Here is a 26902-nt window from a genome sequence, read left to right as displayed (position 1 = left end):
CTAGTTCTGCTATAACCTTAAAGACTTTGCAAGTACAAAAATCATGTCTTGGAAATGAATTCAAATTGGGACTCCCGTTTTGTGTTTAGGGGAAACCATTATACCTGAAGCTCAGTGAATCTGTGTTCTGATGCTGAAGTTTGCTGAACAACATCTAAAAAATTCTTTAAGGAAGTGCTTGTGCATAGCTAAGATTAATTCAACCAGAAATTATCCTAGAGAACTAAAAAGAAATCTTTTATGGTAGCTTTTTCCAGGTGCCTCGGAAATTAAAGTTTACTCTTGGAAAGAAGCCGGGTGCAGCTACATCTGTATGGCTGTGACTTGGCAGATGACTTGCATCAGTTTGACCTTTCTGGAAACAAATGTGCTTTCTTCAGAATTAGGCTTTGCCTATCAGTCTTTCAGTCTTGAATGTTTAGGAATTCAGCACATCTGATGCTTCAGGTGGTACTTGAAGCCAGGTGAGGAGCCATCTGTCCTGGTTTCAGCTGGGATAGAGTTAATTTTCACAGCATCTGGTACAGTGCTGTGTTTTGTGTTTAGGGTGAGAATAGTTTTAATGCACTGATGTTTTGCTGAGCAGTGCTTGCTGTGAATCAAGGATTTACAGAGTTCCATGTTCTGCCAGCCAGGAGCTGCACAAGAAGCTGGGAGGGAGCACAGCCAAGACAGGTGACCCAAACTGGCCAAAAGGTTTCCCATAGTGGACATCATGCCCAGTATTATAAACTGGGAGAGTTGGCTGGGAGGGGCTGGCTGCTGCTCATGGATGATCTGGGCATCAGTCAGTGGGGTGGTGAGCAACTGTGCATCACTTTCTTGGGTTTCCTTTCTTTCTCTTTTGTATTGTCTCCCTTTTCCTTACTATGCTTTTAGTTTATTTCAAAGACTTAATTGTTGTTGTTGCAATCTGAGTGTTTTCCTTTTTCCCCCCTGACTCTCCTGCCTTCAACACCAGCCAGGGGAGGTGTGAGCAATCTGCATGGTACTTGTTGACTGGCTGGGGTTGGTTAAACCACAGCAATGCTTAAAGAGCAGCTTAATCCCCAAGTATCTTACTTGGGCAACAGTTGCAGTGTTGAATTGTTCATTGGGACCCATTTCTCTTGTGGAGGACTTCCCTGCTGCAGTTGAGGAGCAGGCTCACAGAGATGTAAGGGAACAGGGCTTCATAAGAAATGCTCATTAGGTTTGTCTGATGGCCAAGTGTGACTCCTGTGATGGGAAATGCCTCTGTGCAGTGTGATGACTTGTTGCCACTCTATAACTAGGCTACTTCCATCACAAATTGCTCCACAGCTGCCTAAGGATCACCATGGCTGGATGAGCAGTGTTTTAGAGCTGGCAAATCTGTTTTAAGGAGACTTTGTTGTGCCTTAAGAATTCAAGATTCTATTTAGATCTTTTCCTCAGCTGTCCTGCAATTCTAATTACTCTTTCTTACCCCTTCCAGAAGTGGTCAGTGTAGAAGAGTTCATAAAGTGCTATCTACTCTTCATGTCACAGAAACTTGACATGCAGAAAAGGGTTCTTATCTGGAAGCTGTAGCTATAACAATGGATCTTTGTTTTCTTGGCCCTTGTAAGAACTTTCTTACTTCTTGCTATAAGCCACCACACAGTAGTGCAGGGGATTAGGTCATTTCCTTCCCTTCTCCTCTTCCTGCAGATTATTTGATTAGCATTTCTATTGTATACTCTAAATAGCATGTTCTTGGCTTCAGGCTGGACCCCCCTCTATAATTAAAACACTGTAGTGTGAATTTTTATTAGCAGCATGACATGGGAACTCCTTGCACAGAGATTACATGTGACGTAACACAGTAAATGATTAATGAGGCTGGTAAGTCAGTAATCTTCCCTTCTTTCTTCTTCCCTCATGCACCTGAGATTGGGCTTCTGGGAACCCCCTAACAGTGCTGATGCCTTAGAATACATGAAATATTTTTCTTATTTGGATATCATTAGCTTTGATCAGAGTTCAGCCCCTGACTTCATGGGAAACTGAGTTCAGGTTGTGTATAGTGTATGTTCAACATTCAGCTGAGTGCACAAATACACCTCCCCTGTGGGATCATTACATGTCCTAGTCTTCCACCAGCTGTTTTGCTCCCTTTTCTCAGTGTTTCCTTTCCTTCAGTCTGCTTTAATATAGCCTATGTGCACTCTTATGCTGTGTGGGGTTTTTAGTCCACTCCTTGCCTGTTTCATTGAATAAAATGATCAAAAGGTTGTTTAGAATGTCAGTCTTGAAAGGCAGTAATATACTGATAAGGTTACCTCCATCATGAAGAGTTTGCCATTCAGCTTTCTTGCCTGTCTGGACACTAGAGGCCATGGTGTTGCCCATTGCCCCTTTGTGTAAGGCTGTTAAGCTCTTTTTAGCTGGAGCAGCTAGAAATGCATTTTCCTCTTCAGAGCTCATGGTGAATGTCATGTGAAATCACGTAATTGTATCAAACTGTACAGCATCTGTTTGTGAGTCAGATAGAAGAACATGACGATAGAGCTCTTTATTTCTTTCAACTTCAAAGAAAGAACCTCCCCTGCAGTTCAGCATCACTTCATAAAATTAGCAGTGATATCTTGGGCTACAGATTGCATTGTTTTAGTCTGGCATGGTATCTGTACTCCAGGAGAAATCAGCTAGTTCGCCCACCGACTGCATGCTGGAGGCATTTCATTCCAGTCCTCAAGGCATGGTGTAGTTCTTGTGATTCTGTGAAAATCATTAAAGCCTCCTTACCATAAAAGTGAGGGGCAGTGCTGACACAAGAACAGCTGAGTAGAGCATGGCTGTGAGTAAACACAGGCAGGGAGACAAAGTGGTTCAAACTCTGTTGGGTGAGATACAGAGGCAGCCACATAGAAGTGTGCCTAGGGACAAAATAAACCCTCAACCTGGATTAAGATGGGGCATGATTAGCTATAAAAAGGACATTGTGTGGTGTTGCTTGATTGCTCCAGAGGGTCACTGATATGAAGGCAAGTAAGGATTGTTTTCTGCAGGAGGCTGGTTGGGGTGGTAGAAAGCAAATCCACCTGCAGCTGCTTCTTAGGTGGCTGCAGCATAAAGTAATCTACAAGCTTATTAACCTGAATGCTGAACAGCTCTGCATCTGAAAAATAAACAATGTCTGGGAATAAAGGCGTTCTAGAAGCAAATTAGTCTACAAATTCTGCTTTTCAGGGTGTTCTGAAATGATACAACTCCAGTTCTCTCACAACTTGTGTGAGAAAAGTAGTGCAGCTTAGAAGTGGTCATAGAAATGTAACTAATCGCTGTGGTTCAATACCTGAATACAGAGCACCTTTTGTACTCTTGGTGCCATATCTGTGTGTTAAGTGATACTAATGCAGTCCTGATGTGCTTTTCTTTTTTTTTTTTCCCCTTTTAAAACAAAATCACAAAAGCAACCCTTAGCCCTGATTAAAACAGCATTCAAGCTGCCAACTTTGTATAGGCTGGGACAAAACAGAAAATACTTGAAAATGATGGGGGAGGTGGGGTGGTGTGACTCCTCCACCCCAGTAAAAATTGCTATTTTAAGGATCTACATGTTACCAGTGAAAAAGCTGGGATTGTATGCCAGTGGCATGAGACTGTTGATTTTTGGCAGGAAAGAGGAGTCCCTTAGAACCTAAATCTCAAGATCAGGCTTGATGAGTCTCTGGTGTTTCTGTTGAGATGGATGCAGAAGGTCCCCATCCCTTCATTTGCATTGGTATAATGGGATTACAGAATAAACACACAAACAGATCAGCAAAATTACTTGGGTTGAAATAGTTGGAGATTTGTGTGTGGTTTTGGTTTTTCCCTTAGCCCCTTGCCAGTTTAGTACTCTGATAGCTGTGATAATGACCATAGCATTTCAGAGCACTGTTCAGTCCTGTGGTTTTTTTGTCAGCCAGAAGGGTGGAAATGAGGGAACACCTGTACATCAGTGTTTCTCCAGGCACTTTCCAGTGTTCAGCAGCTGTGGCTCAAGCACTTCTGTGGAGTGGTACAAGTTGGTATCTTTGTACTTACTTTTTTCCCTCATACCATAGATTATTATCTTTGAGCCTATGTATAGTTTTATTATCCAGAATAAGCTATGACAAGGTATTCTACAGCTCAATTTTTGGGTAGGTGACAAGATCCTATAACAGGACAGCTGTATTGTATTACTGAGGGGAAAGTTTGCTGTGGAGTACAGATTGAGAAGAGAGAAAACACAGATGCATTCACCTTGTTCTCAGCTGTAAAGCTGACTTCTGTGGAGCTGCATCTTATGTTGTGTTATGGCATTATGAACAGAAAAGCTGTTTTGACAGTTCTTAGGTTTGAGTGTTACCCAGTGGCTATATTGTAAGGTGAACTGGGGAACAGTTCTGCTTAAAAAATAACAGAGCAGATAAACCAACTTTGAAACATTGACAGATCAGTCCATAAAATTGTGTTTAAAAGATTGAGGTCACAAGCCAAGGAGGGAGGAGCAGCAAAAGTCATACATAGAACATGGAGATGTGAAATGTCAGGCTCTATCTACATTGCTTGAGCCAGGGTAACCATTCCACCCCTTCTTCACCCACTACAGCTGTGATATAAAACTTCATGTAAAGGTTAAGCTGCTGTGTCATATTGTGATTGCAGCAGCCTCACAGCATTTGCATGATCAATTCCACGAGGTGACTTGGAAGCTGTGGTAACTTGATCACCACTTTATGGCTCAGACATTTAAATTATCCCACCCACTGGCTTGATGCAGTGATTTTGGTGTTGGTGGAATGAGAAATGAGCTCATAACCTGGTCTGGCACATGCAGATTTGCCTTTTTAAATGTGCATCCTACAGGATTGAGCTGTTTTAGAATCATTGGCTGTGACAGTCCAGTGCACACAGGTAGCATCTGCAGATGTGTCATGTGTCCAGTCCTACAGTATTAGTGAAAACAGAGGTAGCAATGCCTGAACAGTTTCTGCTGGTACAATTCTCAGTGTATTAAGAAATTACTCTTTGTGTGGGAGGCGAGGAAAGCTAGCTGGGCTAATAAATTATGGTTAAAAAAAAAAAAAGAAAAGGTATAGCATGCATGGGTACAGTTATGTAAGAGAAGGAAATAAATCAGTGTTTCTCCGAGAACCTCATCCGCAGAGCTGCCAGGCAATTGGGCTGCAGTATTGTTCTCAGCACACCCTCTGCTTCCTCTTTTCCTTTTTGGGGCCAGGGATGGATGAATTGGTGGAGCAGGAGCAGGATGCTGGTTCTGCCTGCAGCCAATGCTGTGTGGTGCCGTGCTGTTTACCCAGCTTACGCAAGGCAGAGCCGGCCCCTCTTGAGGCAGGAGGTGCTTCCCACGGCTGAAGTTAAAGCACACAGAGCAGTCACTCAGTCTGGCAGTTGCTGGGGCTTTAAAGGAGTTGGTGGATTTCAGCTGATTTTAAACAAGATTGGAGAGTTGGGTTTTTCCTTCTCCACTGTGTAGGAATACTGCAAGGACACAAATATCCTGGTAAGTGCTCCGCATGCTGTCGCTTTTCCCTTCTAATGTGGTATTGTTTCAGTCTCTCTTCTAAAAGTCTCCTCAGCTGCAGTGGTTTTCAGTGATGCAGTGGAAAGGAAATCTGAGAGCAGGCAGTGTCTCTGCAGGCTCCCCTTCCACCTCAAAGAGGCAGAGACTTTCAAAGTGCACAGCATAGTAAGTGTTGTTTGATCATAAGAAATGTCAGTCACTTCTCATTTTTAGGGTGTAGAGCAAGGTCCCTTAAAACTGCCATTACCTAACAAAATTGTACCGAGGGCAATTTCTCATGGAGCTCTTGAATATTTCTGTTGTCTAAACCGAGAAAAAGGCTTTAAATGTAACTGTAGCTCTTATTTTTGTAAGATGATATAGATGCTATGTGAAAAGGCTTTAGTGTAATACAAACAGCTATTTAGCAGATACTTTGGTACATGAGCTGCCTTATCAAGAAGTCAGAGGCTCATAAAAAGCAAAACTGTAATATTTGGGCATGTAGAACAAGAAGTCATTGTGGTTTTTTGCAAGCCCAGGCTCCTTAGCCATATTTTCCTGTACAGATGCATCAGACAGTAGATTTTCCTGAACTTGAAAGGCTCTATTGCTTTGTGTAAGAATAAGATGCCTCTGCTTCGGTCTAAACTTTTAGGAAGTTTTACTCTTGTGGCTTACTCTAAGTGAAAGTTGGGACTGCCTTTTTTTTTCTTAAGGTAATATTGTGAAATTAGTCTGAAGCAGTGGAGAAGGATAACATTAAAGGCTTCCAACTGTAGAGTTCTCTGCAGCAGAACTATGCTTCTGTACTAGTATTGTGTGAAGTTTTTTTCTTTTCTGTTTGTATTTTTGCAAGGCACTCTCTGGAGATACAAATAGGTATGCTGTGGCTAATGAGCACCTGATAATCTGAATGAAATTAAAATGAAATCAAAACTATTTTTTTTCAGCGTAGTTTGTACTGACAGGCATGTGCAAGTGGAGCCAGAACTTGAGGGAGAAAGCTGCAAATGACTCTTGTGAAGCAGCTTGTGTGAGCAAGGTGGTCCTGGCAGGTGGTTCAGTGATGGAGCTGGGACGAGCCCTGTGCGAGGCTCCGTGCGTTGTCACCCCAAAGGGGCAAGGGGGGTCAGGCTGCGTGTAGATGGAGCAGCTTAGCTGGTGGAGAACTTTCTCAGCTAATTAAGGATACAGATAATGTTGCAGTGACAGCTTTAAAATAGACACCTTGTGCTAAAAGACAAATGTTTTTGGCTTCCCACACGCAGTCTGAATTACATCATTTATAACCCGTAGGAGGTTATCGTGGTTTCCTCAGGGGAGGATCAGCTGTTACTTTTCATAACTGCAAAAAAATTCGGGACTATTTCTTTTTCCAAGGGAATATTTTCAGAATTGATTTTTGTCATTCTGTTGGAGTGGATCATTATTGATTACATAAAGCTTCCAGTTTTAATAGACCCAGCCACATTGTCATGTCATCAACGGTAGTTCAGAATAAGGGAACTGAGGTTAGCAGAGGTCTGACTGAAATCAGAACCCTGTGCTTAGATGGGTTTTTTCAGTCTTCTGAAGAAGAATGCTGGTTTTGAGTACTATCATAAAGTACAGATTTTCATATAGGTGCCTATAATAGAAGTCCTATTCTAAAACACTTCCCTTGTTTATTGAGCAAGGTTGCTTGTCCTCAAGGCACTGTTCCTGTCTTTCCTGAAATTGCTGAGAGCTTGTCAGACCTGCTTCTGTGGCTGGAACAGAACTTGAAGCAGAATGCTAGACACCAATTCAACCAGAACTGCTGTTTCTTAGACTGGACAAAATTAGCTGTGGCCTTAGAGCAAAACAGTAGATTTTCTCTTGTCTATCAAGTTAATGCCCCTTTCAGAGTGTCCACAGACAATGGGTTTTTGTGTGTGTAGATGCTCTGACTCACATGACTTTTTTCCAGGCTGACCAGCCCACTAATGGCAGGTGTCCATGGTAAAAAGATGCTTTCTTTCTGTTTGTGACAACAAAAAACTCCTCTATTGAGATTTTACAGATGTTCTCAATGCATAGTAGTAGATAGCTGTTGCATTGGTTTGTGCTTGATGTCCTGTGCAGGATCAGCTGCTTGCTCATTTCAGAACTTGGCCTCGTTGTCTTGTTTTTGATATCTTGTTTTTGTCTTGCTTTCATATCATAAGACACTTGTGTGTCTATAGTGGATGACTAAGCTTATTCTGAGTTACAAAAGAAAAGGTGTACAGTATAGACTAAGGAAATAATAAGCCATACTGAAGCAAAAGGCTGGACTGATACTCCATACTCCCAAGGCTTATTCTTGGGGATTTTGATGCTGAAAAACTCCCTTTTCTAGAAATAAGAAAATTAAATATCCTTCCTGAAAAAGGTAGTGTGTGGCTATTGATCTCAAGTGATAGGCATTTAAATTGCACTAACAGATGCATCACTATAACTTTGCTGTGCATCTGTAGTGAAGGATGCAAGCTGTACACAGAATGTGGCTAATCTCAACAGTGGAGTCTAAAACCTAATGATGGTAAAATTGCAGGTGTGTGTGGGAAGGAAACGTGAGCTTGTTTTTAATTGAAAACTGGGAGAAGTGTTAAAACTGGGAGATAAACACATGTTCTCTTTACCCAGTGATCGCTTCAGTAAAAGCTATTTTAATACAAGCTTGCAAAACTATTTATAGGAAAAACAGTTAAAGGAGAGTAACTTTCCAGTGGTGAACATTTCTTCACCCTTCACGTAGAAGAAAGTGATTTCTCAACCTTTGTCTCAGCTTTCAGAAACAGTGATGCAAGGACCCGATTCCTTGTTGCTTGTGCCAGTGCAGATCAGTAACATTATTGATATTGTTTGTGAAACCTGGCACGCTGGGCTTGGTGGGAACACATACGGAACACATACTCAAACAAGCAGTCAGTCTGCTGGGAGTTACTGTGGGGTTTTGGGTTTGGGTGGGTTTTTTGGGTTTTGGTACTTTTTTTGTTGGTGGTGCTTTTGCTTGTTTCTTTCTTTTTTTTCTTTTTCTCCTTCTCTCTGATTACCTATTGCCTCCTCCTTCCATGCTTGCATACCTTCATCTTGAGAGACGAGTATTCTGTACAGCTTGTTTGTGTCTCTCAGTGACTTTACTTTAGTATTGTGGTTGTTTAAGTCTGGAAATCAAGGTTTTTTCCTTTGAAGTGGTGAGATGTAACCATAGAAGAGAATATGCAGTGCTGAAATACTGTACGTGTATTGAGAGGATTTTGGGTTCTGATCTTGCAGTCACAGGAGACTTGCCTAGTGGAAACTGGAGCGATAAAGAGCTTAAATGTGTAAGTGAGTATTGGCAAACTTAGGTCCTACTTGTGTATTCTCAGGTATTGTCACACTATTCAATGTGAATTGTTTGTTTGCAGTAGGGGGTTTTAAATCCAAATAAAGCTGCAGACACTAACATGTAAACCTTGAGGGATAAGAACAAAATCTTGTTTCATTGGTAATGGAGTTACTTATAATTTATGTCTGGCTGGTCAAAAGTGCACTTCAAGTGCATATTCCAGTTGCTTGATAGAATTGTGTGGACTTCTTAAAATTAATTGTATTCCTGGAATAATTTGGGTTGGAAGGTTATCTGGTTCAGTCCCTGGACTCAAAATGGGACTGGACTGCCTTTGATCAGGCTGTTCAGAGCCACATGCAGCTGATCTCCACGGATGGAGATTGCACAGGCTTTGTGGACTGAGGGTTTCTCATTTCCATATTCGCTAATCAGGATTTTCTGTGTTGTAGCTTGTTTGTAGCCTCTTGTTTTGCCACTGCATACCTGTCAAGAGGACTAGATTCCATTTTGTCCCCATTCCTTCTGCTTTAGCACAGAATTGCTCAGGGAAGAGCTGTATGTGAGAATTGTAAGGGTAGTCAGTGCAGAACCGCGAATAGTAAAACAAAATAAAAACATCAATAGATAAAATGTCTTGTGCTTTATTTCTAAAAGAAAAAAAACTCCAAGCCTTAAAATATATAGACATAGAATATAAATATAAAATTATAAAAAGGGAGGGGGAAGTTCCCATTTTTTGCATCTGAATCAGCATATTTTTATTTTAATCTATTCATTGACAGAGGACTTTTTTCTATACTGTGTAAGTGGTTTTCTATGCAGTATTTTAGAAAAGGGCCAGTCTGGCACTAGCTGCAGTTGCTAGCAGCCTATAATGCTGGCTCTGTGTTTAGAAAATGACGGTAATTTATTACAAAGAGACTTTTATTCCTGTATTTTTAGCTTTCAGCCGAGTGTTTAATGAATCTCTGCCTGGGCTCATTGAATTTATGTTCTCCCCTCCCCCACCCCATTTTAACCATTGAGATGCTGCAATTCCAGAAGCTGTACTTGGTCTACAAAGCAGCAAACTGAATTCACAAGGTGCTGTGCCTTACTGCAAACAAAATCTGAAGACTTGCTGAAGCAAGTAAAGGCTGGTTGTGAGTGAGTCTCATGACCAGGAAAGGCAGCTGAATGGCTGCAAATGACTGGTTAAGCTAGAGCTGATAGCTCAAAACCAACCAAAATTCATCTGTCTCTGTTCCCCATGAAAAATGATGTGCTCAAGGAAAGGGAACTCTTAACCTCACCTGCTCTGAAGTGTTGTCTGGGAGGGGACAGCCTGGGTGCAGGGACCTGTGTTTGCATCAGACAGGAGAGGATATGATGGCTTTTCCTTCTACTGGAATGGAGTCAGAAATCTGTGGCTTGCTTTCTCAGCTGTAGCAGTCTTTGCCTTCTGTGGCTTTAGTGAGTACTAGAGAGCACGAAGGCTTGTCAGGAACCAGACTTACATTACTCAAACAAATTTTGAATGCTTTTCTCAGTCCAGTTGTTGTCACCTTCTAGTCCTTCAAAACAGTTGTGTGTGATAGTATTGAGCATTGAACTTTCTGTTGCTCCCAGAGGAACCGGTGTTGAGAATAAAAATATTACCTGTGCATGAATTCTTCCTGTTCCAGTTTCCTATTTTTGACACTGAAGAATTTTGCCTGGTACCCATTGTGGTTTGGGGCTAACTGCAAACAGTTGTGCTTGCCCTTAGCCATGTAAGTTGCTTTGCTCTCAGTCTTTTCAAATCCATGGTGCAGGACTATGCAAAGATAAGCATTTTCAGGCTTTGGTCTCTTCTCTTTAGCAGAAGCAGAGATCTTGACACAAAATGTTTGCTGCTGCCAGTTCTATGATTTTTGGAAGAACATTGGGTGAGATGGAATCTTGTAATTGACATCTTATTCCTTATCACTGTTGAATGTTCTTGGATGAGTTTAGAAGAGTCTGTTGTTCAGAGCTTTCTCCAATGAAGCCTGGTTCCCTGATGTCTGGAAATGCTGCAACAAGAAGCAGCATAAATGTAATTTGTGTGTATTTTGCTCAAACAGTTGGTTCCTTAGCTATATCCTGGCCCTTCAGAGCCAATTTGTCTTTTCAATTAGCCTTTCCCAACTTTTTGAAGAAAAGTAGTACTCTAGAAATAAAAACTGGTTAGGTTACACTACAAGAGAAGACCCATTATATATTTTGGTTGATCCTTTTCTTCTACTCAACAGTTTTCCTTCAAGTAAGTTCTTCACTCAGCTTTAAATGATTTATAAGCCTGCAGTATTTCAGATGTTATCCCATGGCAGATTACACTCATCTCCAGTGGGACAGCCCTTGAGTTTTATTCACAGATGTGAAATTTCCCTTGGACTGATCTTCAGGACCTCACTGGAAAGATATAGTTGGTCTTTGTTATTTCTGGGGACAGAAATATTTTCCCTTTGGGTGCAGTGCACCAGGCCAATCACACTGGATGAGAAGTAGTGTGTATGTTGGACTGATTATTTTTTTAGGAATACTGAATCTTGTATGTACTTGAGTTGAAGTAATCTGGGGGTGTAGTAGTTGTGAAATTTGTGTGAAGTTCATAAAGGTTCTGAGATGTATTTGAAAAAAATGAAGTTCAAACATTTCAGCCAGACTTTTGAAAGGGGATGAGCAGGCTGTGTTATTAATGATGGCTCTAGATTTCTAACACTCAAACCTTCCTTAAGTTTAGTAGAAGTGGATTTCCATTACATGCAAAGTAAACTTGAATGGATTTCTTTAAGTGTAAAGCAAAAGAAAATGTTTTAAGGAGGAACTAGGAACTGAGCAATAGATGTGGGACATCTTTCCTTGTACTGAGAATTTCTGTATAACTCCTTGTATTGCTGAAGTCTGTCCCTGGGAACTGCTGAGCCCTTTTATTGTTTCTGCACAGTTCTCTCGTCACTTGTGCAGGTAACACATTAGAGTCTCCTTTAACTGTTCACATGTTATTTTCCTGAGGCTTTGAAGCTTACTCAGACATGTATTCTTTTTTAGTTTTCCATTATAATTGTTCCTTTGGATGAACAGAAAAAGAGGAGAAGCTGTACCAAACCTGTTCTTATACTAATGGCTAAAGTTATTTTAAATGTTTGCCTTCCCACTTTCTCTAAGTGAAAGAATTAGCTCTTTAACACTGTAATGTGGGGTAATACTATTTAAATCTTTGGTTATTGTGGCATGATGTTTCTTAGTTCTATGCTGGTTCCTTATAGGCACTGCTGTAGTTTCATGGCAGTATTTCTTGTGAGCTTTTGAATGTGAAGGCAGAGAACAACTGTTGGCCAAGATGAAATTAGTTGCATGTGACGGAGACTGAATTGCAGGGGGGAGGCTGTTCAGGAGATCAATATTGAAGTAGTAAATAGGTAATCATGTGGGGAGGAGATGAGAAGATGAGATCTCTCAGAAATCACCTGTACAAGCAAGTATATTGCAAGATCTTAAAACAAGAAATGCTGAAGTTGATTGTAAAAATACTTCATAGAAAATGCATTTTTATATACAGATAAATCATGAAGAAAGTAGAAATGCTTCAGAAGGGAAATGTGTCTAAGGAACTGAGCACTGTTAAGCACTAGGATCTGTGTGGTTCAATATCAATGTCAGAAAAGCAGCCCTGAGGTGTGTTCACAGGCACATAGCTTGAGTGTGGTGCTTTGCTCCAAAGTGGGGTGTGATGCCAGGAGGTAAGGAGGGCCCTGGAAGACGTGAAAATTGTGAACACAGTTAATGTTGTGGGGCTCTCTTTATCAAATGGGGCAATCTCCACTTCAGTGTGTTGTGACTACTGACATCATTTCAGGTCACATTTTCATGGGATAAGTTTGCTTTAATGTCTTCATTTTAGAATTCTAAAGGCCAAACCTACAACAGTGAGTAACCTCACAATCCCAGGGGAGTTACTGCTGCACTTGGGTCAGCAATCCAGAAGGGCTTTGAGCAAACTCTGTTCCTTGACTGTCTCAGTCAGCAGTGAGCAGTGCCAGTGCCACTGTTCCTGTGGGACAGAGGGAGACTGCTGGAGCAGCAAAATGCACTTTCAGCACCAGCTGAGTGATGGGTACCCTGAGGCATGAGCAGGACAGCTGCTGAGTGAAAGTGCTCACTGCTTCCCAGGCAGCAGGGAGAGCTTGGTGTCACTGTTCTGGAGATGGGACACAGACACTTCACAGCAGTGCTGAGCAAATCAGGTTTGTGCAATGCACTCATCTCCCAGTGGGTCAGGGTGCTGGTGTGGTTATATTGTGTGTGCTAGCCACAAAGACAGGCTGCAGTTAACTTGTTTCAAGCACTGTGAATCTCCAACACTGTGAGCTGATGGCAGATGGCAATCAACCTATGCATGCTGAATAGGAACTTGTAGATTTGAGAAAACATGTTGAAAGCCAAGCTTCTCTGTGAAAGAGCAAAGACTGGGAGAGATAAGGTCAGTAGGGGGATCTTTGCATCAGCTCCTGAGCAAATGTGAACAGGCTGTCAAGCACTGCCACATCTTTGTCTCTGTTCTTGTGACATAACATGGGGATAGATGATATCTGCATGATGACATCTTTTCCGCTAATAACCATGGTCTAGTCAAGGTAGAAGAAAGTGGAGATACAGCGCTGTAGTTGTGATCAAAGTTGATGACAGGCTTCAAAAAGTGCTGTGTGGGTCAAAAAGTGCATTTGCACAGAAGGCAGAATGTTACCATCAGTGCTAAAAAAGATTAGCAGCTCTTTGAGTTGGTATGAAAACTCACCTGGAAGGACCAAGGCAATGTTCCTATTTCTGTTAAAGAAAGCCTCAAACAGTCTCTCATCAGCTTTATTCTTTATCAAGCAAGTGCTCCACTGGGTAGGATTTCTCTGGAGGAAGGTCAGAGATGAGCTGCATAGGTCAAAAGTGTCTGGAAATGCTACTAATGAGCAGCTGTAAAAAATACAATATGAACTCTTCCTCAAAGCACAAGTCTGAGTAAAAAATGCACTTCAGGACTGTTTTCATTAGGAGTTACATGGAATTCCCTCAGGAAACCTCCTTCAAACAGATGTTTATATCACTTCTGGCTCTGGCTAAACATGAGCAATCACAATGCATACCCTAAACTTTTATGGCAGGCTTTTTATCAAATTGTCATGCAACTTCCTTCCATCCGCCAATGCAGAAACTTCTTAGAAAGCTCTGACACTTCACATGAAAACTTTTGCTAATGGGTTGGTCTTGCTTTGTGGGTTTGTCTTTCTTTAAATTTAATGCTTATCTGGCTCTATTTCTCAACAGCTGAATGAAATATAATAAATGAAGCTATGTATCATATATTCTAAAAACTAACATGGAGGAAAACAAGTGTGGATGTTTTAAGGTCATAGTGGAATTTTCTAAATGCATTTCTTCGGTGATCTCACAATTCTTTTAGGCAATTCAACCTTAATTCATGTGGTTTTATATATGTGTTTTTAAAAATTATTTCAGGCAAAATCAAAACCTGGAAAACACAAAATATTGTACCTACAGTATCATATTGGTGTGCAAGTGTCTGTTATTGAAGTAGAGTATTTTCTCTTACACTTAATTTTGTTTTTATTTTAACAGGAAATAATGAAAAAAGTGTGCCACAACTCTTGATCAGCGACCTGAAGTTTGAGAAGTCCTTAGCTAAGCTCATGTTTTCTCCTGATCAAGAAAATCATCCATCCAAAGCACCAGTCAAATATGGTGAATTGATCGTACTGGGGTAAGTGTGTGTGTGTAAGAGTCTGAGGGTTTTCTATGCTGAAATCCTGTGGACATGTTTCAGTACTGTGTTAATCAATTCTTGGATTTAAATGCAATTAATTGAAAATCTGTAATTAGTAGCACTATACTAATTGAGAATACTTGGTGCTTAGAATGAATGTTCTTGTGGGTTCGTATCTCATGAGAAACTAAGTAATACAGGAATGATGGACTTTGTTCTTTTTCTGTGCTTTTTGGTAGGTACAATGGGTCTCTCCCAAATGGAGACAGAGGGAGAAGGAAAAGTAGGTTTGCTTTATTTAAAAGGCCCAAGGCAAATGGGGTGAAACCCAGCACTGTGCACATTGCCTGTACCCCTCAAGCAGCAAAGGTAACTCCATTTTTCTCCTCAAGTCTGTCTGATTTCTCCTTGTGCCATATAAAGAGCTGTTAGGAAATGGTTTAAACAGCATAAATATCTAGCTGTGAAAAGAATGGTTTGTGTTTATCCAAAGTTTTTTAGTACCTGTCAGCATTAGCAAGAAACAATTCAGCAAAGAAGATGCAGTATGTAGTCCTTACTATAGCCGGGGAAAAAAAATTAGTTTTGAAACATGAATGTTCTGGGCACCGGCTAGTCAGCTGTTCTGCACTTTGTGGTTTTCTACTCACTCTGCTTTAGGACTAACTTTGCTTCACATGAAGCTGACTTTTAAATGATCCTTGCCAAAGCTCCACATGCACTTGGTGCTCCATCCAGTGGGTAGGAGTTCCCCAGGGATCAGATCAGGTGGGTTTTGCAGGGTATGTTTCATAGGGCTTGTAATCAGAGTTCCCACTAAGAAGCAGAAAAGGAAGGGCTTAGGCCCTGAAGTTGAACTGTATTTCAACAGTGTATGCCAAAACTAATACATCATAGCTAAGGTATTACCATGAAATATTGTGGCTGTTCAAGTGTGTGTGCAGTTGTGTTCAATAACTAATGGAGCATTTCTGCTAAACAATGGAATTTGAGGATGCTTAGTGGTTGTTTAGAAACTGCCAGTGACAAGATCAGGCCTTTAAACAAACGCAGTAGTGTTAAAGTGCTTGACTGCCAGAATACTTTGACACTTAAGGATCTTGACCTTAAATTCAGGGAATGGTATAAAGTATTCTGAATTCAGAAGCATTTTTTCTACCAAAATTCTTGTAGTAGAGTTACATTCATAGTAGATCTATGAAAAGAACATTTATTTTTGCAAATTCTTTATGTTCCAGTAAGTGCTGTTTAGCAGCATTTTTAGAAGGGTTGGTTAGTTCCCTAGTAGGTAATTGCAGAATGAACATCCAGACTAAACAAGTGAAACCTTTGCTACAACTTCTGCAACCTATGTTGAGTTTCTCCCTAATTACCACCACTTTTTTATCTACGTGTCTTAAGTCGGTCATTACTGATTTTAGTATTTACTCAAATCCTGGTTTTAGAATGAGGTCCCTGAGTTTTTGTCCTTGCTTTGCTGTTGGCCAAGTTCACTCTGAGATGGCCATGAAGGTGTTACATTAAGTTTTAGCCTTTGCATTTGGTTGGTTTGTCCTTTTGTGTTCAGGCCAGTGTTGCTTTAACACAAAACATGACTAATAATATGCCCTGGTTATGTTTATTTAGTTGCAGCATGTGGTGAAGAGACCAGTTTGGTCTGTTGCTGAATCAATCCTGCAGCTTTTTTTCAGTGGCCAGGACTGAGTTTTGTGAAGTTTAACTTTAGGTGTGTCATTAACAACAGTCTGCCCTAATGCCTTAATTAGCAGAAGAGGCTGATGTTATATATATATATGTGTGTGTGTGTATTGTCTGCTTTGCTGCTCTATTCTGTAGAATTACTGTGCACTGATCAGTAACATTTGGCATTTTTCCACAGGCAATAAGTAATAAGGACCAACACAGCATATCTTACACTTTGTCTCGGGCCCAGACTGTAGTAGTTGAATATACTCATGACAGCAACACAGATATGTTCCAGGTACGTGAAGTAAATGTGTAAATGTGTTCTCATTTTTGGTAGTTCCAAACAAGGCATCCTCTCAGCAGGATTTTTCTCTCAGGCCCAAAAGTTTGTGTGTCAGTTTCTGCACTCACCATTCAGAGCAATTTAATTCAGTTCATTCCCAAGGCCATCCTGTGAACAAGGCTGTGTGTCTGTACATCTCTTTTTAAAAGACTTGGGCAAAGGTGAAAGTTGGGGGATTTTGTGGCTAATGCACAAGATTAGGTTTTTGCCTTTGCTGGCCTGCAAGTCACATAATCTGTTTCCTAGCCCCTCCTTGCAAAACGAAGAATAAAAGGCACCTTTCTCTTCAAGAACTTAGAACTTTGCTTCTGGCATTTACAAAGGGATTTGGGATCAGCCAGTTGGAGACAGGGTAGAAGAAATACAGTGTGGAAACACAGGAAAGCTTTTGGCACAACTAATATGAAAAATACTCTGAAGTTTTTTAAGCAAACCCAGAAATGTCCTAAAGTACTGGGAGATGTGAAGAGAGAAGCCTTCAGTGCTGATGCTGACAGTTCAAAACAACTTTGCTGCAGTTCCTGTGTGTATGAGAAGGGGCCACAAACACATCTGCAGCTGTGGTGTGCCCTCATATCTTTTAATTGTTTCCTGTTTTTCTCAAACGGAAGGGGTTTGTTTTGGGGTTCTTTTTAATGTGGGCTTTGTTCTCTCTGATTCCCAGACTGTGATCTTGTGTAGTTTTTTTTTCCCCATCGTTGTTGCCACGAGTTTATAGCAAGGAGTTTTGCTGTCACAGCATTTAGCTGTGACGCCACTGCAGGATCTAAGGAGGTGGGAGGTGTTGGGAAGTGGTGGAGGAAGCTGCTTTGCAACTGCAAATACAACAGAGCAAAAGGACTGTAATGAAATCACTGCAGCATAAGCTATTGTTTGTGTGAGTGTTCTCTCTTCAGGCATGCTCTGGCATGTGTGCTGCTCTGAAATTGCCCCGGCAGTCCCTGTGTACTCATGGGTTATCCTGCCTAGGAAGCAGTAGAAAAATAGATTCTGACAAAGCAGTTTTAGTCTCATGAAAGCACTCCAGCCCTCAACAAAAAGCACCTCAAGCTTTTGGGTCTCTTGCTCAGCAGTTAATCAGTCTTAATATAATCACCTATTTTCCAAGAGCCTGAGAGCTCTGGAAATGAGTGAGTAGTAGTGTGTAAGAGGGCTTTAAACCCAGCTATATGGATGTTTGGGAAAGGGTTATTACTTTTCCTCTTTGTGACGAAAGATGAGTTGACTGGAAAAGCAGGGATACCTATGCAGTTTCACCAAGCTCAGTGCAGTTGTGTGGGACTGCAAGACTCTCAGTTCCCTGCAGCCAGAAAAGGAGATGCAGCTACCAGCAAAACCTGATTGTAGTCAGATGTTCCATTCTTGTGTTCTGCGTGTGTAAATGTAGCCCCTCTCTGCCACAACCACCTGGTGCCTGCTCTTTGACAAAAGATTTGCTCCTTCTCGGTGCCCACCAGAGCTGAGGAGACAGCTCACATAATCTGATTTTCATACATCTATACCTTGTCTTAGTCTGGCACTGTTCAGGGTGTTCTGGGCATGCAAAGTGACTGCATGTCACTGTTCTTCCCTCTAACTGCTGTTCCCTGGCTCTTTTGGTGCTCCTGCAGCTGGTCTGCCTGACCTGAGTGTAACCTCTGTGATGAAAAGGCCTTCAATGGGAAATAATCTCAGCACTGACTTAATTGCATCATTTTATTTCTCCTTCCTTCATTTGGCTGTACCCAACTTTCAGAATAACTTTGATCATTTGGAGGCAGAAAAATTCATCAATTCAGATGAGGCTTTAGAAACCTAAATTGGTAGACTGGTGGACAGGAATGCTTTAAACTGTAATGTAATGATTTTTGTATCATTGCTTTTACTTTCTTTGAATTTGAATAGTCCTAGACCCAAAGACAGACTTCTGACCATTTTTTTTTTCAATGCTTTTCCAGATTGGTCGGTCAACAGAGAGCCCTATAGACTTTGTAGTAACAGATACAGTTCCTGGGAGTCAGAGTAATTCAGATACACAGTCTGTGCAGAGCACAATATCAAGGTTTGCCTGCAGAATCATATGTGAACGTAACCCTCCATTTACAGCAAGAATATATGCTGCAGGATTTGACTCCTCAAAAAACATTTTTCTTGGGGTAAGGAATTCTTTCTTTTTTCCACTAAAAGTTCATTGCACACTTATTTTTAAAAAATAATTCATAACTCCAGCCAAATCAAAGGTGCTCATTGATGTGATTTCTTTTAGGAGAAAGCTGCAAAGTGGAAGACATCAGATGGGCAAATGGATGGACTAACAACAAATGGAGTTCTTGTTATGCATCCTCGTAATGGATTCACAGAAGACTCCAAGCCTGGGGTGTGGAGAGAGATTTCTGTGTGTGGGAATGTCTTCAGCCTCCGTGAAACCAGATCAGCTCAACAGAGGGGGAAAATGGTGAGAGGAGTGACCAGTGTTTTATGCAACCTGTTTAAAATGGTGCAGCCATTAGGAGTATAGTTTGGGCATAGAGCTGGAATCTGCTGGAATTTCACGTAGCTGTCACCCCTGCAATTAGTTACACTGCCTCTTATTTGTTTGTCTGGGTGCACAAAGGTGTCTTGATCAACATGAATAACTGACTGAGTTTATCTGCAAACTAGTACTTAATTGCACATCTAGGCTGCTCTCCTAAACTGAGTTTCCAGTCTACTCTGTATTTCTGCAAGCTCTCCTGCACATTCTACAAGTATTTTCCCAATTCTCCCTTGTTAGTTAGTGGCTTTTGCCACTTTTCCTTTTTAAAAGAATGATGAAAAATAGATATAATTTTAGTGGATATTCATTTCCACGTTGGCATTCGGAGTTTTCCCTCTTCTTTTGTTTGCAAAGCATTGGTGATATTTCCAGGAGATATTTGGGTTCAGTATGGCTTGGGATGTTTCAGCAAAAAGAAATGCTACATTGAACATTTTAAACAGCATATTTAGCTAGGAGTGCTGATGGGAGGAGAGGAAAGCCATGTGTAAAGGGGTGTTTTGAGAGAAGTCTAAAATATGATGGAGGACTAAAACAGTCTTGTGGTACTCCTTGAGGCATTTCAAGTAACATAGTTGAGAGTGCTATAGGGATGGAATACAGAGTTGTTAAGATGGGAGAGGAGCTTTTCTTGACTCAGTGTCTTGTCTCTTTTAATGCACACTTTAATCTCTTAAGATGTTGGGGTGAGGTTTTTCCAAAAAAAGGAGGGCAGAGAGAAGCTGATAGTGGGCTCTCTATGGGTGTCTTGTGGACACAGTCAGAACCTGCTTGGAACTTTGATGGGTCTTCCAGGCAGATGAGTGTTGTGGAAGTGCACATTGTTACACTTGAGAGCCCCTGCGGTGACGGCTGTCCGTGTCTGTGTCCCTGTCCAGGTTGAGAACGAGACGAACCAGCTGCAGGACGGCTCCCTGATCGACCTGTGCGGGGCGACGCTGCTGTGGCGCACGGCCGAGGGGCTGGCGCGCACGCCCACCGTCAAGCACCTGGAGGCTCTGAGGCAGGAGATCAACGCAGCCAGGCCCCAGTGCCCTGTGGGCTTCAACACGCTGGCCTTCCCCAGCATGAAGAGAAAAGATGTTGTAGATGAGAAGCAGCCGTGGGTGTACCTGAACTGCGGCCACGTGCACGGCTACCACAACTGGGGGAACAAAGAGGAGAGGGACGGCAAGGACCGCGAGTGCCCCATGTGCCGCTCCGTCGGCCCCTATGTGCCGCTGTGGCTTGGCTGCGAGGCGGGATTTTACGTGGATGCCGGACCTCCCACTCATGCATTCAGCCCCTGTGGACACGTGTGCTCAGAAAAGACAACTGCATATTGGTCCCAAATTCCTCTTCCTCACGGTACTCACACTTTTCACGCAGCCTGTCCCTTCTGTGCGCATCAGCTGGCTGGTGAGCAGGGTTACATCAGGCTCATTTTCCAAGGGCCTCTCGACTAACACAGGTGTTCCCAAGGACTGCAGTAAACTGATAAGCTAAGCGATTCTCATTTTTAAACCAACTGTTTTTCGTATTCTCTGGGCTTTGCTGGTTTGCATTAAGATGAAGAATTTTTTGGTTTTTTTGTTACAACAGCTAAATCCCTCTTTATTGTGAAAAGTCTGGAAATAGAAGAAATGGGGGGAGAAGGGGGAGACCTGCTTTTTTTGGTTAATAACTACTTTTGAAGAGGTGAAGGAAGTGTTGTAGAGTGAACTTCAATGCCTTCAGTTTAAGGGTTTTTGAATCACATGCCCACAGTGTTTGAAAGGTGTTTCATTCTTTTTGTATATGGAGGGTAAATAGTTCAAAGAACATTAGTTTACAGCTTGGATGCAAACATTGTAAAATATAACATGTATATTAACTCTTTTCTATTTATCTTTATTATTGAAAATATTTAGAATGTTTAGAGAGTAGCATGGTTATAGTCTGTTACATCCAGCAATTGGATGTGTAGAGTAGTTCTGGATGGAAAAGAACGTGGGATGAAAATGGTAGAAAAATCTTTTAATCTAAAATACTGAGTTCTTAGAATAGTTAAATGCTTTTTAAACGAAGCTAATGCAAATTATGATGGCATAAAGTTGTGCTTTAACCGTGTTGAAAGGTAGCTAAGAAGGACTCCTTAAACTGTCTTTTTGGTAGGACTGTGCTTAAGATCTGGTTATGAGGAGAATATTTACCAGACTCTTCGAATATGCAACTTAGTCTAGATTAAGGATTTTTTTCTCCCTTCACGCTAACACTTCTCTTTATTTAGCATTAGTGACATTTGTGAGGGTTTTTCCAATGTTAAACATGAACAGATGAGAAAGATGAGGCTTGTTCTGTTCCTTGCTGTGTGGGGGTGGGGACAGGGCAGAGGTGGATGCACCTGGGCATGTGTGTGGGGAGCAGTTTGTGACTTGGCCACAGTCCCAGCCTGAGAGGGGTTTGTCAGCTGGATGCTCAGCAGCCTTCCACCTGCTGGCTGCTGGGGGGGCCTCAGGCCTGGCCTCTCCCCTCTGCCAGGTGCAGGTGCTCATCTGGGCCACAGGTGGGACCCAGGTGGAGCCTGGTAGCCAGGGCAGGTGTCCCTGCATCCTCGGGCAGTCTGTTGGGAGAGCTGGGGCTGGGCTGGGCTCAGACCCTCACTGGGAGATGCTGCTGTGGGCTCTGCTTTCTCTGGTCTCTGCTCTCTTCTTCCTCCCCCTCCTTCCCCTCTGGATCCACCAGAAAAGACCACATGCAGCTCTGCTGCCAGCCCACTGTGCTTCATGGCAACCTGACCTTTTTAGCATTGATTTGAGCTTTTTTGGCCAGCTTCGTTCATTTTTTTCAAATATGTACTGTATAATTGGCAGTAAGAAAATTTCTGTACTTTATAGCAAAGCTTTTGCTTTTGTTTTTCTTTGAAGCTCTTCTAAAATTTTCTTTGTTTAAAGAGACCTGTGTTGCTTAGATGTCATGAATTATTTACTTTGACTGTCAATTATTTCTCCGTTTTTAAAAAGAAATGATATATATTGTTTGGTTCACTCAGGAAATGCATGTGTCAGGAAACCTGTACTATAAGTTCAGTTAGCTGTCATGTACAAGCAACTGCTGTTACTCCCTTTCCATAGAAATATAACTGATTTTGACATTTTCCAGATTATATGCATTAAGTCATGAAACTTATGCAGCAAGAAATCCCTGTATTGTAGTTGTTCTAATCATCTTATTCAAACTATAGTATACTGTAGTTTTAATTTTTATTTGCAAATTAATTTATTTAAACTACGTGAGTAAACACTTTTCAAAAACAGAAATTCTGGGATTGTGGCTTTGTTTTCAAGAGATGGAAAAGGGCTGGAGATGGCCCTTCTCTTGTCACCTCAGGTGTCCCTCTGTTCTGCACATATGGATTAAGAGCACAGAGAAGCAGCAGCTGTAAAGACTCTGGATGTTTTCCCTGGTAATGGCTTTCAATGGCTCCTTTTAGATGTGTCCTCTCCATGTGTTTTATATTTAACTCTGTGTTAAAGGTGAGATTGCTGTTTAAATGACACACTTAAATGAGTAAGTTACAAATACTGAAATGTAAGCAAAAACTGAACTAAATTTTAAAATGACAAAGAGCTCTTGATTCTGTCTTCCACAAAATCTAATTGACATTTCTCTGGTCCTGATCTTGTTGACTACTGGAACATGAAAAACCAGAAAAGAACATGATGAAAGCTACAAAGCAGTATGAGTAACACAGAGCTGAACTGTGAGCACAGATGGAGCACGGGATGGTAGGAGGAATATGGGAAGTGCTCTTGGAGGCCCAGCTGGAGGCAGAGCCAGGGGTGCACTTGGGTACAGGCACAGCTAACTGCAGAGGGGAGGAAGAGAGGGTCATGCCCAACGTGCAGCCCTTGTTAATTTAAGATTGTACATTATGCTTACACTGTATTTCTCTACCCCACTCCTCACCCCCTGCAAAAAGAAACCATCCCAGACAAAGATATCTGAGCAGAACTGGCTGTGTCTCTGGGAAGTGTTGGGCTAAGGTCACTCTTCAGTCTGCCCCACATTCTGCCTGGTTTGTACTGTTCTTCACCCAAGTTGGGCTTGTTTAATCCCATTTTTAGGAGGGTGGAACATGGGCATTCAAACACTTGAGACAGGGAAATCACACTGTCAAAGGCACAATAGCAATGGTTGAGTAGTTTGAAGAGCAAGTTCCATCACCAACAACAGCATCCCTAACTCTGGTACCCTGTTTGAGTACCCCCAGGCTTCTGTTCTTTGATAAATGATTGCAATGGTCCTCTGTAAATGGTAAAGTGAATTTCAGATTAAAAGTACTCAAACAGATGACTGAAGCACTCTGAACTTTAAGGCCAATCCTTTTGAACAAATTTTGTGCTGCAAGAGGTGGTACCTTGCTGGTTTTAGACAATCTCAGCTCCACTTGTGACAGCCTAAAGCAGCCCCTTGCAGCTGCAAAGACCAGCCCCAGGTGAGATCTGTGGCCTTCCCCTGCTTTTAAAGGTTTGCTGGACTGGCAAGAAGCAATGGTGATGCAAGCAGCAGATGGGACAGGACTGTTCCCTGGGATACCACTGCAGGTATAAGGGAATCAATGGGAAAATGAAGTTAGGTGTGGGTACTTTTCTAGCCTTAAAGTTCAGAGAAGCTCTGCAGAAGTGCCTTTGGATATGAGCAGCCAGTTTTCTGGTTTGTGTGTGGCTGCCCTGATCTGGGCAGTGCAAGCAGGTGATTTAATGAACTGATTTGCCTTTCAGCTGTAGGAGATTGCATGGATTTAACACTGCCAGAAAGCAGCAGCTGGCTAATAAAGCCCTTTTGTTTTGTTTTTTTTGTTTTTTCCCCAAAGCAGAAGTGGGGCAGCACAGAGTGCTGGCAGAAAGGCAGGAGCACAGACAGGGAGGTTGCTGTGGCTTTCCTGGGGAGAATGGAGTGCTCTGGTTGCTTTGCTGACTTGGCCACCGGGTTGGAGCAGCCCCAGGAGTGCCTGGAGTGGCCCTGAACAGCGTGGTGCAGGCTGGGGATGAGGCCTTCCCATCCCAGCTGTGCTGGCCTTGTTACACCTGCAGCAATGAGCCTGGTCTTCTGGAAAGTTTAACATGAAGTCACCTCAGGAGACTCCTGTGTTGGAAGGTGCTCTGCAAATCCCATAATGATCCTGCCATGACATGCTTGATCTCCTCCTGAAGTGACACTTTCCAGGCTCAATTCTAAAAATAGATTTCCAGTTTTGCAATATAAATCTACCCTGGTGCCTACAGCTACTTGCATGCTGTCTTTCAGCCTGGATTAGGCCTGGTTGCTGTTGAATTAGACCAGATTTTGTGGTCCTTGTCTTGGCTCATCCCTTTCTGTAAAAACACTGGTAGAGCTTGTCTATTTTTAATTGTAGCACTTGGCTTTAACATAAGGGCTGTGATCATCCTAGAAATGCAGTTTCTAAGGCTCTTTTGTGACTGTGGCAGATCACTTTTACCCGCAGTGTTGTGCATACTGTAAAGAAGACCTGGGAAAGCATCTCTGCAGGAGCTGTGATGGTTCCTGTGACTTGGACCAGGGACTCCTTGGCAAGTGTGGCCTCTGCAGGGGCAGCAGCAGTCCTGCCCCTGCCCAAGTGCTGCTTTCAGGGTAGCAGCAGGAGCTCAGGCTCCTGTTTCCTCCTGGAGAACAGCTCTACATCACTGTGCTGTATTCCAGTGTATTCCAGTGGGGAAACACCAATGGGTGCTACTGCAGCAAGATCAGCCAGCACCTTCAGCTCTGCTGGTTCTTGGTCTGGTTCCATATCTGAAAGCAAAAGGGGGCAGATTTAAAGAGCAGAAAAAATGGGCTTTTATTCCCTGAAGGCTCAGGTGCCTCTGTGAGAGCAGCCATGCCAAACCCAGCCTCTGGGAACTGCAGCAGGACCTCTGGCCTCGCACACATGAGGCTGGGATCAGTGCAGCCTTAGGGAATGGCATTAGCTGTAAAGCCCAGTGCCTGAATCTTTATGTGCCTGCCTTGGACCCCCTGAGCTGCTGCTGCCCATGCTCCCAGCCCTGGCAATACAGCCATTCCTCAGTCTCAGTGAGCAGGTGCCTGCAGAAGCAGGTCCTGCTTGCCTGGCCCAGCACGAGCCCTTGTGGGATCAGGAATGCATCGCCTGGGGCTGCATTCCTCGAGGCTGAGCTCCAGGGAAGATGAGTAACCAGAGGCACAGTGCCAGCTCTGGCAGGCAGGAGCTCCCTGCCCACTCGCTGCCACTCTTGGGTTTGTTGCTGTTGTGCCCAGCTCCCAGTCCTTGTCCCACTGTCCCTCTTGCAGAGCTGGCAGGAGGGATGGGAACCAGCACCAGCATCACTGTTTGCTGGCTGTGGTGTGTGCCTGGCTGTGCTGGTGAGGATATGTTTGTGGCAGCAGTGAAGCACCAGCAAATCCTGGGTTCTGCCAGCCCTGCAGAGAGCCCATTGCTCCAGTGCAGGGGGCTGAGATATTTCATGGGAGTACAAATGACCTCAAGATCAACTCAAAGAAGGACTTTGCTGGTGCAAAGACAACTTCTCTGCAATTTGGCAATACCTGCAATATTGTAATGGTTTTATTTTGATTTAGGACCACTAAACACATCTGAGGCAGGAGTAAATTATTAATTTGCTCTGACTTCCTTCTTCCACCTTGTCTACATCTGTAGTACCAGTTCTGTGCTGAGATGGCCATTGGAGATCTGCTGCCTTCCAGAAAAACAATGAGTGGAGTTCTTTGGAGTTCAAACATATGCCAGGATGGCCTATTATTCCTTTTTGTAGTGGAAAGGTCTCCTGAAAAGCCTCCCCTTTTCCAGCCCTGGCATGGCACATGGACTCCTGAGGATTCCCTGTGAGTGCTGCAAGGAGCGTGAGCAGCACAGAGAGAGGAAGCAGGACATGATAGTTCATGTTGTCAGCCAGATTTAAGTGTGGTTAAATACAGTTAAACCAGTGGGATAAGCTTCTTTATGTCTGTTTTCTTTGCTACTCACTCCCAAAATTACCTGTCTGCTTATTTATACAATTGTCTTGACCCTTATATTTGTTTCTGCTTCAACACCCCCTGAAGAAAAAAATTTCACTTTTCTCTGCATATATTTTATCTGAAAGTTTCTAAGTTGTGTTTCTTGTGGTTATGCCTTTCTTTAAGTGATTCTATTAAAATATGTGAATTTTAATGCATTGGACTGTGTTGGTTGGACCCAGGACCTGCAAAATGTATTTTGAGATTTTTTTGGTCATCTAGTTTTCAGCCTAGATAGGGTTTCCCTTCAGCCTGTCCTGGAAAGTGTTGGAAAACAAGCTGGTCAAGGATGAGGGAAGAGCAACAACTTTCCTGGGCCCTTGGGAAACACTCTGGGCTGAAGGGATACACTTCTTTCCCTGGATCATGCTCAGATTCCAAGTGCCTCCCAGCTCTCTGTAAAATAACTTTTTAATAAAACCATCTTACACTTGGGCTCTACCCATCATTCCCTTTGGTTGGCTGCAGTTTCAGAGCTGGATGAACATGAAGCCTTCAGTTCTTCCATATCTACATCTCTCCAAAATAATATTTTTAGCTGATCCCAGAAGATTTGAAACAAAACAAATGCATGCAGCAATATTCTAAACTTGCCTGGATGCAAAGCTAAAAACTGCAGCTTGCTGTCATGTGCTTGATGAAAGGAATTGAGTCAACTCATCCTTTCCAAAAATCCCATGCTTGCTGCTTTTTTTTTTCTCTGTTGTGTGGGAGGAGGAGAGAATTAGTTA

At 42.5% G+C, this 26902-nt stretch overlaps 1 protein-coding gene across 3 annotated transcripts in view; it reads left to right on the top strand.

Annotated features, from left to right (window-relative positions):
* PELI1 (pellino E3 ubiquitin protein ligase 1) overlaps positions 1 to 21014 on the top strand; it is a 40850-nt gene extending 19836 nt beyond the window's left edge. For 2 of the 3 annotated variants that reach the window (XM_074536996.1, XM_074536997.1), the window contains 6 exons: positions 14469 to 14610; positions 14853 to 14982; positions 16493 to 16594; positions 18580 to 18777; positions 18888 to 19076; positions 20036 to 21014. In XM_074536996.1, coding sequence (XP_074393097.1) covers positions 14469 to 14610; positions 14853 to 14982; positions 16493 to 16594; positions 18580 to 18777; positions 18888 to 19076; positions 20036 to 20602 — 1328 coding nt within the window. In that variant the 3' untranslated portion in view covers positions 20603 to 21014. Of the gene's footprint in view, positions 1 to 5156; positions 5498 to 14468; positions 14611 to 14852; positions 14983 to 16492; positions 16595 to 18579; positions 18778 to 18887; positions 19077 to 20035 lie in introns of those variants that run through there. The other variant, XM_005489378.4, reaches the window with a different exon arrangement.
* Positions 21015 to 26902: the final 5888 nt, after the last annotated feature.

Source organism: Zonotrichia albicollis, chromosome 3 (assembly GCF_047830755.1).
Source record: "Zonotrichia albicollis isolate bZonAlb1 chromosome 3, bZonAlb1.hap1, whole genome shotgun sequence".
Classification (NCBI taxonomy): Eukaryota; Metazoa; Chordata; class Aves; order Passeriformes; family Passerellidae; genus Zonotrichia; species Zonotrichia albicollis.
The sequence above is the reverse complement of the archived record's forward strand: the minus strand, read 5'-3'. Positions and strand labels throughout refer to the sequence as shown.